We start from the raw sequence: 17,070 nt of genomic DNA, 5'->3' as shown, positions 1-17,070 counted from the left end.
CCAGGAGGATCACAAGTTTGAGGCCAGCCTGGTCTACATAGCAAGTTCCAGGCCAGCAGAGCTATGTGCTGCAAAAACTCTTTTTTGTTTTCCCATCATAGTCAAAGAGAGGGAGAGGCAGGGAGGGGAGGGAGGATATTGTTTACAGAACAGATTTATTTGTTGAAGGAAGTTGCCAAGGAAAATACATCTGGGAATTAATAATATATTCCAATGAAAGCACTGCCAAAGTTGTTCTTCTGGAAAAAGATAAGTTAACAGTGGCACAGAGAGAGGGTAGGGAACCTGCGTGGCTCAGCAGGTGAAGGCACTTGCCACCAATCCTGGCAACCTGAGTGTGTGTGAGGCTCAGGACTCATGTGGTGGAAGGAGACAACTGATTCCTACAGGTCACACACACACACATGAAATAAAAAGTTCAAAAAAGAAATTATGGAAAACAGTATTTTCACAGTTCTACGTGAGTGACTTTAACTTAAACCTTTTCCCATTGTCTCATGAGCCTGCCAGACTCTGATGGTTGGCTCCTGCTCTGTGATGACATAGGAGGCCCTGGTTAAACTCAGTCAGTCACACACAAGAAAGACACAGTATAGGTTGTCTACAGGAGGGGCACAAGAGAGACTGGAGAGTGTCAGCGCTCGGAATGCATTATCCATGTGTGTATAATGATCAGGACAGATTTAATAAAATTATAACAGATCTTGGCAATGGGTGATCCAGATAACGTTGGCAATAGTAATTCTCCCTGGACTGGAGGGATGGCACTGAGGGAAGAGCACACAGTGTTCTTCCAGAGGACCCAGGTTGGATTACTTTAACTCCAGCCCTAGGGGACCTATCGCCCTCTAATGGCCTCCAGAGGCACTGCACCCATGTGCTGCAAGCATCCAGGCAAACTCTTCCTATACATACAAGTAAATAGTAGTAGGCCAGACCGTGGTGGTATACATCTTCTATCTCAGCACTTAGGAAGCAGAGGCAGGCAGCTCTCCGAGTTTGAGAAATTTCAGGACAGTCAGGGCTACACAGAAAAGCCCTTGAAAAACAAAAAACAAAACAAAAGGTTCATAGTAATAATTCTTCCTAATGTTAAGAATGTTAGGCTTGGCTCCCAGGTGTGGTTCTGCACGCCTGCAATCCCAGCACTTGGGAGGGAGAAGTCGGGAATCATGAGTTCTAAGTCTCCTTGGCTACATAGTAAGTTCAAGGCTAGTCAAAGTTACATGAGACTCTGTCTCAAAACTAATAAACAAACAGGGCGTGGAGAAATGGCTTAGCAGTTAAGAGCACTGGCTGTTCTTCCAGAAGATCCAGGTTCAGGTCCCAGAACCCACATGATGGCTTATATGAGGCTATAACATCAGTCCTGTGGTATCTGATGCCATCTTCTGACTTCTCTGGGCACCAGCCATGCACAAGGTGCACGGACACATGCAGACAAAATACTTATACACATAAAATAAAAGTAACTTTAAAAAAACAAACAAAGAATGTGAGGCTGGCTGAACCTGTTGTACTGTAGCTGGTGGCAGAATATGTTCGGTCTCTAGTGCCACGAAACAGAAAAAATCCCAAAGCCTCAAAGAATGTTAAGCTAATTTCTCCCATTGTGCCTCACGGTCAGGTGAGCATTGTTGCTCTTATGAAAAAACTAAGAATACAGGTGTCTGTGCTGCAGCATCGCTGTTGCTCTTAGGAAGCAGCACAGATGTCTCACACCAAGCCAGCCAGCCGGTCAGTGGGGTCTCACAATGATGGTTGTGAAGGCTGGGTGTCATAATTATGGTTTAATGTTCTGCTTTGTAAGGGAGAAATAGTCCTTACTGATCAGCAGACTGGGAGACGATAGTCTCTAGGGGAGAGGCTCACACAGTCGGGATGCAGGTGGTTAGCTATAAATCAGATGCCACTTTAATTAGCCCCACAGGAGATCAGAATTAGGAGTTGGCTCAGGAGCCAGTTTTCACCCACTAGAAACTGAACAGAAACCCCAGCCTGTAACCCACAGCTTTTCAGTGAGCAAATGTAGTTAGGCATCCTGCAGCCAGTGTGGTCACACAATGAGGCAGGCTTCATTTGTCGGGTGCTTCCCGAGTGTTTGACGTAGTCTTAGCCAGTCTTCTGCTTGGAGACACCGAGCTGTTCTCCTAATCAGAGACAATGTTTTGATGTCTTCTTCTTCTTCTTCTTCTTCTTCTTCTTCTTCTTCTTCTTCTTCTTCTTCTTCTTCTTCTTCTTCTTCTTCTTTTTAATACTTATTTATCAATCAATCTATCTATCTATCCATCTACATGTGTGTCTTTGTACATACATGCCTGCACACGTGCTGAAGTGTGTCCATACAGATTTGTGGAGATCAGAGGACAGTTTGCAGCGCACTCTCTCCTTCTACCACTTGGGTCCTGGAGCTTGAACTCAGGTCATCGTCAGTTTGTGGCCGGTGCCTTTGGCTGCTGCACCATCTCGCCGGGCCCCCACTCTGGTCCTTTCTATGGGAAATAGGGTAGATAAGGGTTTGACCACACTGAAACGTTATTTTATGGAAAGTGGAAGTCGTTTGCAGGTTATTTTCTATTCTATTCTATTTTGTTCAAGAATAGAGAAGTAGCCATAGATTAAAGACTCAAGTTAAATGCTATGTTTGCGCTTCTCTAAGGGAAACAAGTGTTCCCTAGGACAGTAAATGGAACCTGGCTGGGTTGTCTTTCCCAGGAACCTTGTTAAGTTTACTAAAGCAAAGAAATATTTATTATGCAGGATGATTTTTTGTTTGTTTGTTTGTTTTTTGTTTTTCTAGACAGGGTTTCTCTGTGTAGCCCTGGCTGTCCTGGAATTCACTTTGTAGACCAGGCTGGCCTCGAACTCAGAAATCTGCCTGCCTCTGCCTCCCAAGTGCTGGGATTATAGGCGTGCGACACTACTGCCCGGCCAGAATGATTTTTATAACATACCTGAACGTGTTTCCCACACCATTCTGGTGAAGTGCATTCTCTCCATAAATACCATTATCTCGGTGCTGACTGTAGCTCAGCGGTCCTTGCCTCTCAATCACAAAGTCTTTAGTTCATTACCCACCATCACCATCAAACAAGCAAAAAACAACACAAAAGCAGGCCACCAAACTAGAACACATTATCTTCAAAGGTTGGAGATTGTTTCAGTCCACTGTTTCGTTGTCAGCATACACAGGGACATCCTAGCAGAGGGCACAGGGTACCCGTGTGTTTCATAAATAATTGTGGATCCTGCGCCAAGGCTTGGGCTAGGTTTGTAGTTTAATATTAGCAGTGTAGACCCAAGGGCATGTCTTGCAGAAAAAAGATGTTACTTCCATCCAGCTTTGGGCTTTTTCCCTCATCTTCAAAGAAAGACATGCTTCACCCAAAACATTCGCACTGTAGCAAAGCCCAGTGTCTGCCAAGTGTTTTGTAGCTTTTCATTCCTGTGATTTTTTTTTCTTTTTCTTTTTCTGTTTAATGTTTGTTTAAATTCTTGTGAGCACAGATGGTGGGACACACCTGTAACGTCAGCACTTGGGTGACAGAGGCAGGAGGATCAGGAGTTCTGCTTACTTGGAGATAAACAGCCATTCTCTTCCCCAGGCGTATTAGTTACCGTCACTCCAGCTTGGCCAAATACTTGGCATGTATAACTGAAGGGGAGGCAGGGTTTATTTTGGTGTATGGTTTGAGAAGTATAAGTGTCGGTCTGTCCTGAGGGAAAGGGCATCCATGCAGGCAAGGCTGTTTACAGGATGGTAGGTGGGAAGCCCTGGAGAGAGATACAGAAGGAAGCCAGGGTAAGATACAGTGCCAAGGACATGGCTCCTGTGACCTCCTTCCTTATACCTCACCCCTACCTTTCACCACCTATCAATAATCCGTGACTCCATCAGAGATGCCCATGTATGCAGCCAGAGCACTCATGGAATTGTGGAAGCCCATCTCAGATGCTGGCGGCGCTTTACCACTTGCCTAGACAGCTTTCATTTAATCCTGTTGGCGGTTTAGATTTAGCGGCCCAGGCAATGGGAGGTGGCAAAGGGACCTTAGCACCTTACCATCCCAAAGTAACAAGGTTGTAGGCCTCCTGGTGTCACAAAAACACACAGACTGCAACATCGAGGCTCCCCTTCCCCTAGCCAGGAGACAACTGTAGTCCTAACATGAGTCTGGAGACCCCATCACTTTCCAGCACTGCTGGGGAGCTCCGCACTCCCATCTCACTTGATGGTGTCAGAGTCTTAGGGGGAAGGAACCCGGATGTCTGTTTCTGCAAGGAAGTTGTGAGACAGTCTGTGCCCCTACTGCACTGGAATGGTAGGAGAGAAAGACATTAAAGCATAGCATTTAAGATTGCAGAGCCTCATAAGAGACTAAATAACCAAATTGCAATAGAAAAATCTCTTATCATTCCAAGAACCAGGGCCCTACATGGTTAAAACGCAGTCTGTTAGACACCCACATGGAGAAGACAGAAAAGGGAGAGTTGTGTAGCAAAGATGTTACTATGATACAGGTGTCCTGAAGAACAAACGTGTGTGTGCCAAAAGTAAATAAGATCACCAAAGCAATTCAGAGTCTGAGCAAAGGTGTAAAGAAGAGAGTGGAAATTCATCATCAGAAGCAACGATCTGAAATCCCTGCTAATGTATGAAGGGAAGAAAGGGCAGACGGAGCAAGGACCCGATGAACTAGAATCATTGCGCTTCCCATTCAAACAGCCAGAGAGTCACACAGAGCAGAAGCAGAAGCCCTCGTAGCACATGAAGCTGTAACAGAAGATCTGATGTACAGGTCAGCTGTGCTCTGAGAGTGGGAAGGAAGACAGAGCTGGAAATCATTAGAGTTTGAGACTTCTCAAACGGAAAGAAAGAAAGAAAGAAAGAAAGAAAGAAAGAAAGAAAGAAAGAAAGAAAGAAAGAAAGAAAGAAAGAAAGAAAGAAAGAAAGAAAAGAAAGGAAGAAAGAAAGAAAGGAAGGAAAAGAAAAGGAAGAAAGAAAGAAAGGAAGAAAGTAATTAACAACATTAAAAACGTAAAATCTTAAGGCGAGAAAGCGGATGGAGGTCCCTCATTCAGCTTAGTCCTCCGTGGTCCTGTCACTGTTAAGGTCAGGGCAGAGGGGGATGGTTAGTGACTGCCAGGTTTGCAACAGATGTGGCTGTCTGTTAACACACACAGGCAGGCATCCGAAGGGACCTGTAGAAACCCTAGTAATGGCATTCCATAGGTTACAAGATACAATGCCAAGCTTATCCCCTGGGCTTTACACACATACAAACACAGCTGCATGCACACACACACACATACATCCATACATGAACATGCACATGTGTGCTGCACAACACCAAACATACACAAATAGATGACATTTGACTGAAGATGACTGCATGTGACAAAGAAGTCCTTGAAAGGATTTCAGCATAGTTAGCCATTAGGGAAATGCAGATGTCAGCATGCTATTCACCTATCATAATGGCTAACCTAGAAGGTAGCAATGGCTCCTGTCCAAGCCGCTCTGGGCGCAGAAAATGGATTATTCATGTATTGGTGAGGAGAAGTAAAATGAGAGTCATTTTGCAGAACAGCTTTGGAAGTTGATCAAAAAACGACTTCTGAGCTACCATACAATTGAGCAATGCACCCCTGGCGTCTGTCCCAGAGAAAGGAACATTTGCATGTATACAGAAACCTGTGGGAAGGGCATCGATAGAGCTTCATTGTGGTAGCCCTAAACTAGAAAGAGCCCGGGTGTCATTCAGGGGATGAGCAGTTATAACAACAGTGCGGTATCCATGTGTGGAGCACTATGCAGTAATAAAACGGAGCACACCCTGACAGGAAACTAGCCGGGTCAGTCTGCGTACTGTGCTCATGGAAAACAGCCAGGAGTTTCTCTGACATGAAATAACCCTATTTTTATATTGCACTACTTATACAATATTGCTTTGTTATTTTTACTTGTGTGACAGAGTCTCATCATGTAACCCAGGCTGACTTTGAACTCAGGGTCCTGCCTCGGCTTCTTGTGTTCCGAGATTATAGACATGCACCTTCCCCACTGTGGGCTTTCAGCATCCTAGACATGGTCACATTTGAGAAGTGGCCAGTAGCTTAGTGATCGCCAGGGATTGAAGACAGCTATGGTAGGAGTTGAATGGGGTTGTAAAAGAGGACCCCTTAGGGCCAGTGAGATAGTTCAGTTAGCATAAAGGAGCTTGTCGTGCAAACCCAGTAACTCGCTTTCATCCCAGAACCCACAGAAAGGTGGCAAGAAAGAACCAAGTGGACCAGGTTGTAGCCACAGCCTGTGTGCCCACAACACACATTGTGCACACACAAAGTGGAGAACTGGAGTACTCAAGAGGCCACAGAAACGTTCTGTGCTCTACTGACTGTCAGTGGTAGTTCTCCATTTATGGTTTTTTGCTATAATGGATAAGATATTATTACTAGGGGAAATTAGATAAAAAGTACAGAGGATACTTATATTTTAAAATGTACTTGAATCTATAATTACCACAAAGTAAAATATTTAAAGCAAAATGAAAGGTCTTTTATATACAGTAAATGACAGTGAGATAGAAATGTGCTTTGCAATGTTTTGAACACCAAAATAAAATTTGTACTTAATCCTCTAGATAACAAGGAGCTGTAATCATTCCTGATTATGCATGTGCACGCACAATGAGCTAATAGTTCAAGGCTAGCCTGGGCTATGTACAGAGACCCCACTACAAAAGCAAAACACAACAGCAACAACATGTAAGGCTTGATGCCGGACCCTTGAGCACCACAGGGGAGGCATGGACGGTCCCTACTCTGCCCTGGGGCTTTCTGACTTAAGGAAAATGCACTGTTGAGAAATGAAATGGGAGGTAGTATAGTATCCGAAAAGAAAGGGAGATGAAGTGGAGATGTCTTGGAATGGTATATATCCATATCGTGCTCAGTACCTGGCCGCAAACAACTTACTTAGCAAGTGAATCTTGGGATCCTTATGTGAAGTCCAAAGTATTAATGAGTGGAGTACGGAAATGGTAAGTTCTCCACACATGGTGGATGGAGACCGCGGTGGTTAGGGTGGCTTTGAACCTTTTTTTTTTTTTTTTGTCCTTTTTTCCTTTTCATCCTCTTTTTTAAAGACAGGGTCTCTTTCTGTGGTTCAACAGGCTGTCCTGGAACTCACCCAGGCTCATTCCTGCCTCAACCAGGTGTGTGCCACCACGCCCAGCTTTCTCTATGGTTAACATGTGTGATGCTGCAGAATGTACATAGAATACTTAAAAGAAATTGTTACTGGTTTTTGTTGTTTTTTGTTGTTTGTTTTTTTTTTTCTGTTTTATGAATTTTTTCAATTGGTTTCAAACAGTATTTAAGTTGGTGCTGCTGCAAGCTGGCAAGTTTTCTACAGATTAAAGACTTTCTTTCCGACGTTGTTATTTGTTGCTTCCTTAGAGATTGGAAACGCTTATGCTGTCCTAAGCAATCCAGAGAAACGAAAACAGTATGACGTCACAGGCGGTGAAGAGCAAGCCTGTAACCACCAGAACAACGGCAGGTTCAATTTCCACCGGGGCTGTGAGGCCGACATAACTCCCGAAGACCTGTTCAATATCTTCTTTGGCGGTGGATTTCCTTCAGGTACTCGCTAACTTTATTTCCTCAGCGAGAGACTTCAGAAAGATTTCCAGAGTTCTCATCTGGGCGGTTTTGTTTTGAGACAGAGTTTCACTCTAGCGTGGAACTCACGTGTAACCCAGGCTTAATCTCTAACTTATAGCAACTCTCCTGCCTCAGTTACAGGCTTGAGCATGCAGATCTCCCTGCATTTTCTGCAGTGCTGGCTTTCTATCAAAGGAGGGAGAATGTTGGGGGCTGTCACTATTACTAAGCCTGCCTCTTTCCTAGAGAGTACTTTAATGAAAAAGAAGTTAACGAGTACAGATACCTTGTTTTATTAAAAACTGAAGACAATGGAAATCCGGAAGCAGTGTGCCATAACCATTTCCATTAGAGGAAGAATCTGGTACCTGGGAGGGTGATCAATGTTAGCTCCCTGGATCCTCAAACAGCATTAGAGACTGCTAATGCCAGTGTGTGTAAATGTCCTCATCAGTATCTCCATTGAAATAGTAGACAGTCTGATTGACACATAAGCCTTTTAGGTATCTTTTTTATTGTGTTGTAGTAGGAATAAGCACTTGAACGAGGCCGTCAGGGAGTGTAGTTTCCCACTGAGTAGATCTTACAGCGATAGCGTACGTAGCATAAACTCTCCTGTTTTCTTACTTCGTGTTTTCTTATTGTGTATTGATTCTGTGGAAATGAATTTAAGAATGATGTCTTTAAGCTCTAAGCTGTTCATGGCATTGACTTAAGGTGCTCATTCAAACTGAGAATTTGACCGGATGGCTCCTTTAACATCACTGAGAAAGGGTTGTCATTGATAGGGCATTTTACAAACCATCCTGGAGTTGTAAAAATACAAATGAATGATCAAAACTGTAACCTGTGTTTTAACAAATTGAGACACATTACCTCTAAGAAACGTTACCAAACTAGCAGTTTTGACTGAAAATATGTTGGGAACAACCAGAAATCTTTGAAACAACACTTTTCTTCTTCATAGTTAATTCTCAGTTCTCGGTTTCTTACAACATAGCATATTTTGTCAACAATAGCCATTTCTGGTTCTTCGCCCCATTTGAAAAGAGCTTGACTGTCCATCTGTGAGCCGCTTTCATACATTAGCATTTTAAAAACATTAATTATAATGTTGCCGTTGGATTTCTAGATGGGTTTGATTCATTTCAGTACAGTAATCATAATTTTCCGAATAAAGCCCAAAGGTTTGGAGAGACCACCACCAGCAACGATGGTCTCCCGTGTGTGGCCTTATTGAGGAACCATCATCACCAACAACGATGGTCTCCTGTGTGTGGCCTTATTGAGGAATTCTTTCCCACATTTTCACAAAGGAATTTAGAAAGCTGGGTCTGGTAGCCCACAACTATTTTGGAAGGTGGAGGCAAGAAGATCACACAGTAAACATTCAGGGTTCAAAACAAATATCCATTATTTTAGTAACTCCCAAGAAGGGTGGACATGGTGGTGTGTGCTTTGAATCACAACAAGAAAAGCAGAGAAACAGTCATTTTTTTCCCCATTCACGGTTGCTTCCTAACTTCACCTTGTGTTTAATTTCCCAGGTAGTGTACATTCATTTTCAAATGGCCGGGCTGCTTACAGCCATCAACATCAGCACCGACACAGTGGGCATGAAAGAGAAGAAGAAAGAGCAGATGTATGTTTATAATGTGATTATAAATCTCAAAATGACAAATTCCAGTTCAGGAAAGCAATTAGAATTGACTAGAAATAGGGCAAGTTGTTTTAGGAAAAGAAATGACTCTTCTCTTAGCAAGTGTTCAAAAGAGACTCAGAAATCCTGTGAGAATAATGTAGGCGCAGGAGTGGAGGTCACCGTAGGGGTAACGACAGCATTGCCGTCCTTCTGGTTTGCTATTGCGTAATTCTGACAAAGGTAGATCTGTATTTGCATGTTCTGAAGGTGGCTTCTTTTTATTGATCATAAAAGATTTACAAACGATACTGAAAAAGCCTCAGTTAGAAGTGTGTTAGATTTTGCTTGGTTCTAAGGCAGCTGCTATATGCAATTGCTTGTGTAGATTAAGTTCCCTTTGTAGAAAGCTGGATAGAAAGGACACTGGACTAGACATGAGGGGACCTGAGGCTGCTCCGCTGTGTGTCCAGTCCACACCCAGTCGTCTTTGTGTGTGTGTGTGTGTGTGTGTGTGTGTGACAGGAGGGGGCTTCCTTATCTCTAAAAACGGGGTCAGATGGTATCGTCCTTTTCAAGCCCTGGGGAGCGTGTACTTTAGGGATCGTAGCAGGAAGTTGGGTTTATCCAGCAGGTTAGAAAGCTCTGCCCTCAGTGGCCACGGGGATCCTCAGTACCTGTCAGAGTATGTGGCGAGCACCGGACTGTGACGGTCTGACACTGTCTGCTGCTCTCTGGTCTCTTCACAGGGAGGCTTCTCTGTCTTCATTCAGCTCATGCCCATCATTGTGCTGATCCTTGTGTCCTTGTTAAGCCAGCTGATGGTCTCGAACCCTCCGTACTCCTTATACCCCAGATCGTAAGTAGCTAAGCAAGATTTGACAGCGTTTCATTGTTGCTATTCTTTTTCTTTCCTTTGAGGGGTCCTGTGATGCTCTTAAGTGCCTACTCTTTTCCTGGAAAATCTCTAATTTAAAAAGTAGTTAGAGAGTTCAGCCGCCAGCTTAAGAGATGCCACCGAAAGGGAAAAGTGGTTCTGGAGAAGGAGGGAAAGGAGGTGCAGCCTCTGGGAGTGACAGTGCTGACAAGAAGTCTCAGGGTCCTAAAGGTGGTGGCAATGCAGTAAAGGTCAGACACATTCTGTGTGAAAAACATGGGAAAATCATGGAAGCCATGGAAAAGTTAAAGTCTGGGATGAGATTCAGTGAAGTGGCCACACAATACAGTGAAGATAAAGCCAGACAAAGGGGTGACTTGGGTTGGATGACCAGAGGATCCATGGTGGGACCATTTCAAGAAGCAGCGTTTGCCTTGCCTGTAAGTAGGATGGATAAGCCTGTGTTTACAGACCCACCAGTTAAGACAAAATTTGGATATCATATTATTATGGTTGAAGGGAGAAAATAAAATCACATGAAAGACTGATTAAAAAAATAAAAATAAAAATAAGAAAACTTAGAAAAAGTAGTTAACATTAGTGAATATTTCTAACATTCTTCTTGGTGGTGTACACATCTGTCCCAGTGTGGGTCAGAAGTGCCATGTTTGAATACAACAAGAGGAAAAAAGAATTGGTCTTATACAAATGTCATTAAGTGGGAAACAATTTAAGTGAACAGGAGATAAAGGAAGCTAAACTAAAAAAAAATTGTGTGCCCTGTAAAAACTGGTTTGAGGCAGTTTCTGAGAATGTAATACTGATATTAACTAATACTAACGTTAACTAATACTAATGTTAACTAATGCTGATGCTAACTAATACTGATGTTAATTTGAAATTACTTTTCTTTTTGCTTCTTGATTTGCATAGTAGGATATAGTCGTAATTAAAAGAATAATCATCCATCTCTTTTGCAGTGGATCAGGACAAACTATTAAAATGCAGACAGAAAACTTGGGTGTTGTTTATTACGTCAGTAAGGACTTTAAAAGCGAATATAAAGGAACACTATTACAAAAAGTAGAAAAGAGTGTGGAAGAGGATTACGTGACTAATATTCGAAATAACTGCTGGAAAGAAAGACAGCAGAGTAAGTCCGTCACATGTTTTTAATATCTTAGAAAATCGTTAGGGTCTTTGGAATTATTATTGTGAATTTCCTAACCTGAGTGCTCCGAAATGACTTGGTTTGTAACTGGGATTCAGTGCATAAATAAGTAGTCAGCCCCGTGTCTGAGGCCTTGCTCATCCATGTTTTCAGTCAGCTGTTAATCAAACTCTGCAGAAAAAGCCTACATGCTGATGTTCCTGCTGTCACTGCAATCTGACCCTGACACTGTAACAGCCAGCTGCATGGCACCCCCACCTTAGGCAAGGTATAGGTTATATGCAAACACAGATAAGAGACTTAAACATCCTTCTATCTTAGTGTCTGGAGATCCTGGGAGCAATCTAACATGTCTATTGAGGATTGAGTGTAGTGATTTTTATCCATGTGGCAAAATATAGTACTTGGCATAGTGTAAGAACTTACTGGGTGGGTCTTGTCTTACGGTGTTTAATAAACATTTGGTTGAGTAGATTCCCTCACATGATGCTTCCTCCAGTCCAAGTTACCCAGAAGTCCAAGTTACTTCTCTCTAAACTAGATACCTCATCATCACAGCAGAAGGCTCAGTAAGCATTTAACACAATGGCTTGGACCAGTCAGAGATAAGTGTTATTTTGCCATGCGAGTGTTGATGCACCCAGTGCTGTGCAGATCTTACTGATCACAGCTACAGCAGGTTCATGACAGCAGCAATGGCATCATGCTGGGTGGATGTCGTCCCACACCCTCCAGCCTGTCCAGCTCTGCCCATACTCCCTGAGCTTTGGAGGGACGATAGTGATGTCCCGTTTAGAACTGCGCCTTCCTCAGTCACTTATGCTCATTATTTTGACACTTTATAAGTCTGCAGTCTTAATCCCAGCACTTGGGAGGCAGAGGCAGGTGAATTTCTGAGTTCGAGGCCAGCATGGTCTACAAAGTGAGTTCCAGGACAGCCAGAGCTATACAGAGAAACCCTTTCTCGAAACACTCCTCTCCTCCCCTCCCCCCAAAAAAAAGTCTGCAGTCATCACCACCCATTGCAAAGAGCAGCTCTCTCTTCAAAGATGACAGCATGTTAATCATGGGATGTAAGCAAGTATTTAAAGGCAAGTTCATTGTGTCCATTTAGTAAAACAGCAGAGTAGCTCCTCCAATCAGGCCTGTGGACTTTTAGCCATAGGTTTATGTCCAGGTTTACAGTACCAGATGTGAATCCTTTCCTGTCCAGTGGTCCTCAACTCTGACCAGACCGTAGTTATTGACCCCATAACAGCTATAGCATTTATTTCATGATGGGCATATACTATCTAAAAGACTCCACAGCTGAATTCACTGTCCCTGGTAATTCTTTGTCAGCCTGAATAGCTCCTTTTGGCACCATGGAAGCTATCTGGGAAGAGCAGGCTTCCTGCTCAGTTAATCTGATTTTCCTGTGACCAAGCATGTAATATGTTTAGCCATAAGGTCTTATCACCTAGTTCTAGCAGGCAGAATTATGGTTATTTCTTAAAGTTGTACGTGGGGGGTAGGTATTTGCATTTTTGTGTGTGGGGTATACATATATTCCAAATTTTTGCCATGTGTGAAAGCACACACAATCCTGGCACTTGGAGTGCTGGTGCACAAGGACCACAAGTGTGAAGGCAGCTTGGGCTATTTAATGAAGCCCATTCTCAAGAAGAGGAAGGTGGAGGAAGAAAGGGAGGAGGAACGAGTTTTAATTTAAGTTCTTAACTGTTGCAATTATCACAAAATCACAACAAATACAGCCACTGGCAGCCTTGCTTCTCGGGTGACAGCTTAGAAAAGCCCCAGAGGGTATTCCAGAGAAGCCCCTTAAGCCCCTTGGCTCAGGAAGGGCTCTGGGAGGGCTCTGGGAGGGGTGGCAGGGCTCTAGCCTTATTTCCTTTTGATGTTGATTCTGTATGCTAAGTTCAAAGTAAAGTTATATAAAGAAAAAGACCAAAAGGTGTGGTGGCTCATGCCTTTAGTCATAGCACTCAGAGGCAAAGGCAGGAGGATCTCTGAGTTCAAGGTCAGCCTGGTTTACATAGTGAGTTTCAGGACAGCCAGGACTATGTAGAAACCCTGTCCCAAAGAGAAATTCTTTTAAATAAAAGAAAAACTCTGAGTGAAATAGTTTATAGGAATCGTACTTCCTTTCTTTCATTTTTCATTTTATATGTGTGTATATATATATGAACCTCTCTAAGGTGTTATTTAAATTTAAGCAACTAAGGTGATGTAAATAATTACTAACTAGCAAACATTTGACATACAGAAACAGATATGCAGTATGCGGCCAAAGTGTACCGTGATGAGCAGCTGCGGAGGAAGGCGGACGCCCTGAGCATGGAGAACTGCAAGGAGCTAGAACGGCTGACCAGTCTCTACAAGGGGGGATAAGCTGGGTCCCGCCTGCTCCTTTCTGTGTACTCTGTCTTCTCTGTAAATTTCATGTCGCCATGAAGCTGAAGAAGATGTGATTAAAGACTAAGCTGAGTAGTTGATTCCTGAAATCTTGGACTGTTAATGACCTACTGGCTCATTTCAATAGTAAGAACTGAAAACTAAATATTTTAGTATGCTTCTGCAATTACTTTAACTTTAAACTCTTATATGATTCCTTACAAAGTCTGGAGAGGATTGTCACACCGGTGGCAGTTGCCAGCTTTGTGACTCTCCATTGTTCCTTTGCCATGTAAATATTTCTAGGATGATTTTGTACACATATGAGCGCTTGCCTTTTATTTAAATTATTTTAGTGTTTAGCTCCATGAGACACTTGGCTCAGGCCGATGGAATGGACACAGCCACATTTCCCATTAGGTGTTTGCGTGTGTGGAGTTTAAACAATGAACATTTTTCAAAAAGAAAAAAACAAAACTTTATGTAAAATCTTATATCAGTGTAGAAGGAATTGACATTTTTAATATTGTTCTTATATTCCGGAATCTGTAATGACATAAGTGAACTGGTGTTTACGCTCAGTGTGCTCTTTAGTTTTATGAATGCTAAGCCATACATAGGAATGAAATGCTATAAGATAGACTTTAAAGAAAATATGATGATAAATACTATGCTAAGTGAGTTTTCAATGGTAAGTTGCAATGATGCCATTCATAATTCCAGTAATTAAAAGTTAGCCCCAGCCGGGCAGTGGTGGCGCACGCCTTTAATCCCGGCACTTGGGAGGCAGAGGCAGGCGGATTTCTGAGTTCAAGGCCAGCCTGGCCTACAAAGTGAGTTTCAGGACAGCCAGGGCTATACAGAGAAACCCTGTCTCGAGAAAAACCAAAACCAAACAAAAGTTTTAGCCCCAAATGTTCATTTATGTGTCTTTCAAGGCTACTGGAGCTTATGAAACAAAAGATGAACTTTCTTCCTATGGAAATTCAGTTTCATGGCGATAACTGAAGCAGGACCCCAAAGCAAATGGATTCTTCTACAAATAAGTCATAAGAACAAAATGACCACTAACACCCGGCTTTGTGCCTTTCTGACTGCAGCTGGCTTACTTCACAGCATGGTGTGTTGGGCCACAGTAGCCCTGTGCAGAGATAGAGCAGCAGCTAGAGCAGTGATTGACAGCTAGCAGCTAAAGCAGTGATTGACAGCAAGCAGCTAGAGCAGTGGTTGACAGCAAGCTATCAGAGCATGCTGCGCTCCACCAACCAGGCCACTCATCAGGTCTTTAGAATAAGCTCTTCGTAGCGAAATCTGTAATGTAAAGTGGGAAAATGCAGCGGGGACTTGAAGCTTTGCTGCTCATTGAGTTTGATGTAATTTCTGGTCTTGTATGTTTAATGATAGTATTGGCTTAAGGGTTTAGCTTTATACAGTTAAAGAATTACAAACATGTTTTTGGTATTTTCTTTTTTTCATATCTCCTGTCCCCAACCCCTTGCTTAAAAAGAAGAATGTTAGGCAGAGTGGCTTTGTGCCTTTGCTTAAGGATTTTTCCCTAAATATTATTGATTTGTGTCATCTGTTGAACTCAAGCGGTCTCGTGTTCTGCCATCAGACTCTTCAGTAGAAAAACCTGATTATAATAGTGGGTTGAATTACACACATTGTCCTTGGGGTCTGGAGAACCCTACCATCCTTCTAGAAACATGACCTTTAGAACTGGGAGAGCTACAAAGAACCTAAAAGTTCACTTTAAGTTTTCACAGAAGACATCATGCGAAACTATTAAAATGCTATCTATCTACTCAACTTTAGTGGAAACCTTTCCCTGTCAGTTTATATATTTTTGTTACTCCCTAAAGTAGAATCTTGAGAGGAATAACCACGTTCCACAGCAGGGACTTCCTTCCTCTCCACCGTGTCTGTCAGTTTTGGCTGCCTCTAGCACAGGTTCTGTTGCGTGCTCTCACAAGGGTGGAGGGCTCGATGTAAAATCACTGCTCTTTGCTTAGAAAAACCTGCGGCTGAGTTTCACATTAGCGTCACACTCACAGGTCTGGGGCACTCCCGGCCTCATTCTCAGAGCCTTCTGATCTGTTGTGCTTCCTTCAGCAAACTTCCTGTCTAACCGTTAGCCTGGATCAGTGCTGCTTGGTCCATGTGAATGGTTTTCCTAGGGTTGTGTGCCTCTGAACACAGCTCATTGTGGTTTTCAACTCTGTCATTAAAATCGCCTCCCTCAACTGTCATTTCACTGTCCACTTTGCAGATTTCTAAATCCCATCGAGCCAGTATTCTTCTTTTGATTTGTTTGTATCTTCGTCACCTGCTGATCTTGTTCCCTGGTACAAGATGATAAATGAGGCTTGGAGCTTCTCCTAGTATCCTCTGGTCCTCCAGGAGACCGACATGCTGCTTCTATGGTGGTTTTAGTGTGTGCTCATGGTATCTTTGTTGTCATCATTGTTTTAATATTGAGTCAGCTCTGGCTGGCTCCAACTCTCAATGGAGACCTGGCTGGCCTGGATCTCACAGAGATTGCCTTGCCCTCCATCCCACCCTGACTCCCCACCCCAACCCATGCTGGGTTTATTGGCATGTGCTCCCACACCTGGTAATACTATTTTCATTCATAGGAACACATAATTTTCTATTTGCCATTCAGATCGTGGATCTCATGTTTAACATTCCCATTGAAATATGTATTTCTAATTCTCTAGTTTTCAAGGCTCTGTGGCAACTAAATTCTCCAGTTTCTTGCTCACCTAAGTCCTTTGCTCTTCTTCTCAAGTCCAGTGCACTTCATTTAGGTCTTGGTTTTCTTACTGTAGGTGTAAAGAATGCTGCTTTGTACAGACTGCTTCAACTCGGCAACTCTCCATGGTTTCCCTTCATCCGCAGCCAGGTTGGCCGGGGTCCTCTCCACTGGCTTAGCTCTTCCTCTTGCTCTTTGAGTATGGCCTTTAACCCAGGTCATTTAACCTCAAGGTTTTGCGATTCAGTTGCTCAGCCATTCCTGAGATTCTTGCAACTGTTCGAAATGGTTTTATTTTATTTATTCTTATGTTTGTAGTGTGTGTGTGTGTGTGTGTGCATGTGCCAGGAAGCACATGTAGAGGTCAGAGAACACCTTGCAGGCATTAGTTCTCTTTTTATACCTTGTTCAGTTCTGTGGATTGAACTCAAGTTGTCAGACTTATGCAGGAAGTGTTTTACCACTGAGCCATCTCACCACCCCGCAGATTGTTGTGTAGCTTCTAACTTCAGACAGACTTTAGCTCTTCACTATAAAAATACAGCTCTTTCTCCCTGGTGACGTGT

At 43.1% G+C, this 17,070-nt stretch overlaps 1 protein-coding gene and 1 pseudogene across 3 annotated transcripts in view; both read left to right on the top strand.

The window, feature by feature from the left end:
• Positions 1-15,221, top strand: part of Dnajb14 (DnaJ heat shock protein family (Hsp40) member B14) — a 41,323-nt gene extending 26,102 nt beyond the window's left edge. For all 3 annotated transcript variants that reach the window (XM_021158079.3, XM_021158082.2, XM_021158081.3), the window contains 5 exons: positions 7,462-7,647; positions 9,216-9,310; positions 10,057-10,166; positions 11,165-11,337; positions 13,622-15,221. In XM_021158079.3, the coding sequence (XP_021013738.1) occupies positions 7,462-7,647; positions 9,216-9,310; positions 10,057-10,166; positions 11,165-11,337; positions 13,622-13,746 (689 nt within the window). In that variant the 3' untranslated portion in view covers positions 13,747-15,221. The remainder of the gene's footprint in view (positions 1-7,461; positions 7,648-9,215; positions 9,311-10,056; positions 10,167-11,164; positions 11,338-13,621) is intronic.
• LOC110291125 (peptidyl-prolyl cis-trans isomerase NIMA-interacting 4 pseudogene) lies at positions 10,263-10,721 on the top strand (annotated as a pseudogene).
• Positions 15,222-17,070: the final 1,849 nt, after the last annotated feature.

This window comes from Mus caroli, unplaced genomic scaffold (assembly GCF_978045245.1).
Source record: "Mus caroli unplaced genomic scaffold, Mus_caroli_1 scaffold_3, whole genome shotgun sequence".
Classification (NCBI taxonomy): Eukaryota; Metazoa; Chordata; class Mammalia; order Rodentia; family Muridae; genus Mus; species Mus caroli.
This window is presented reverse-complemented; position numbering and strand designations above follow the sequence as displayed.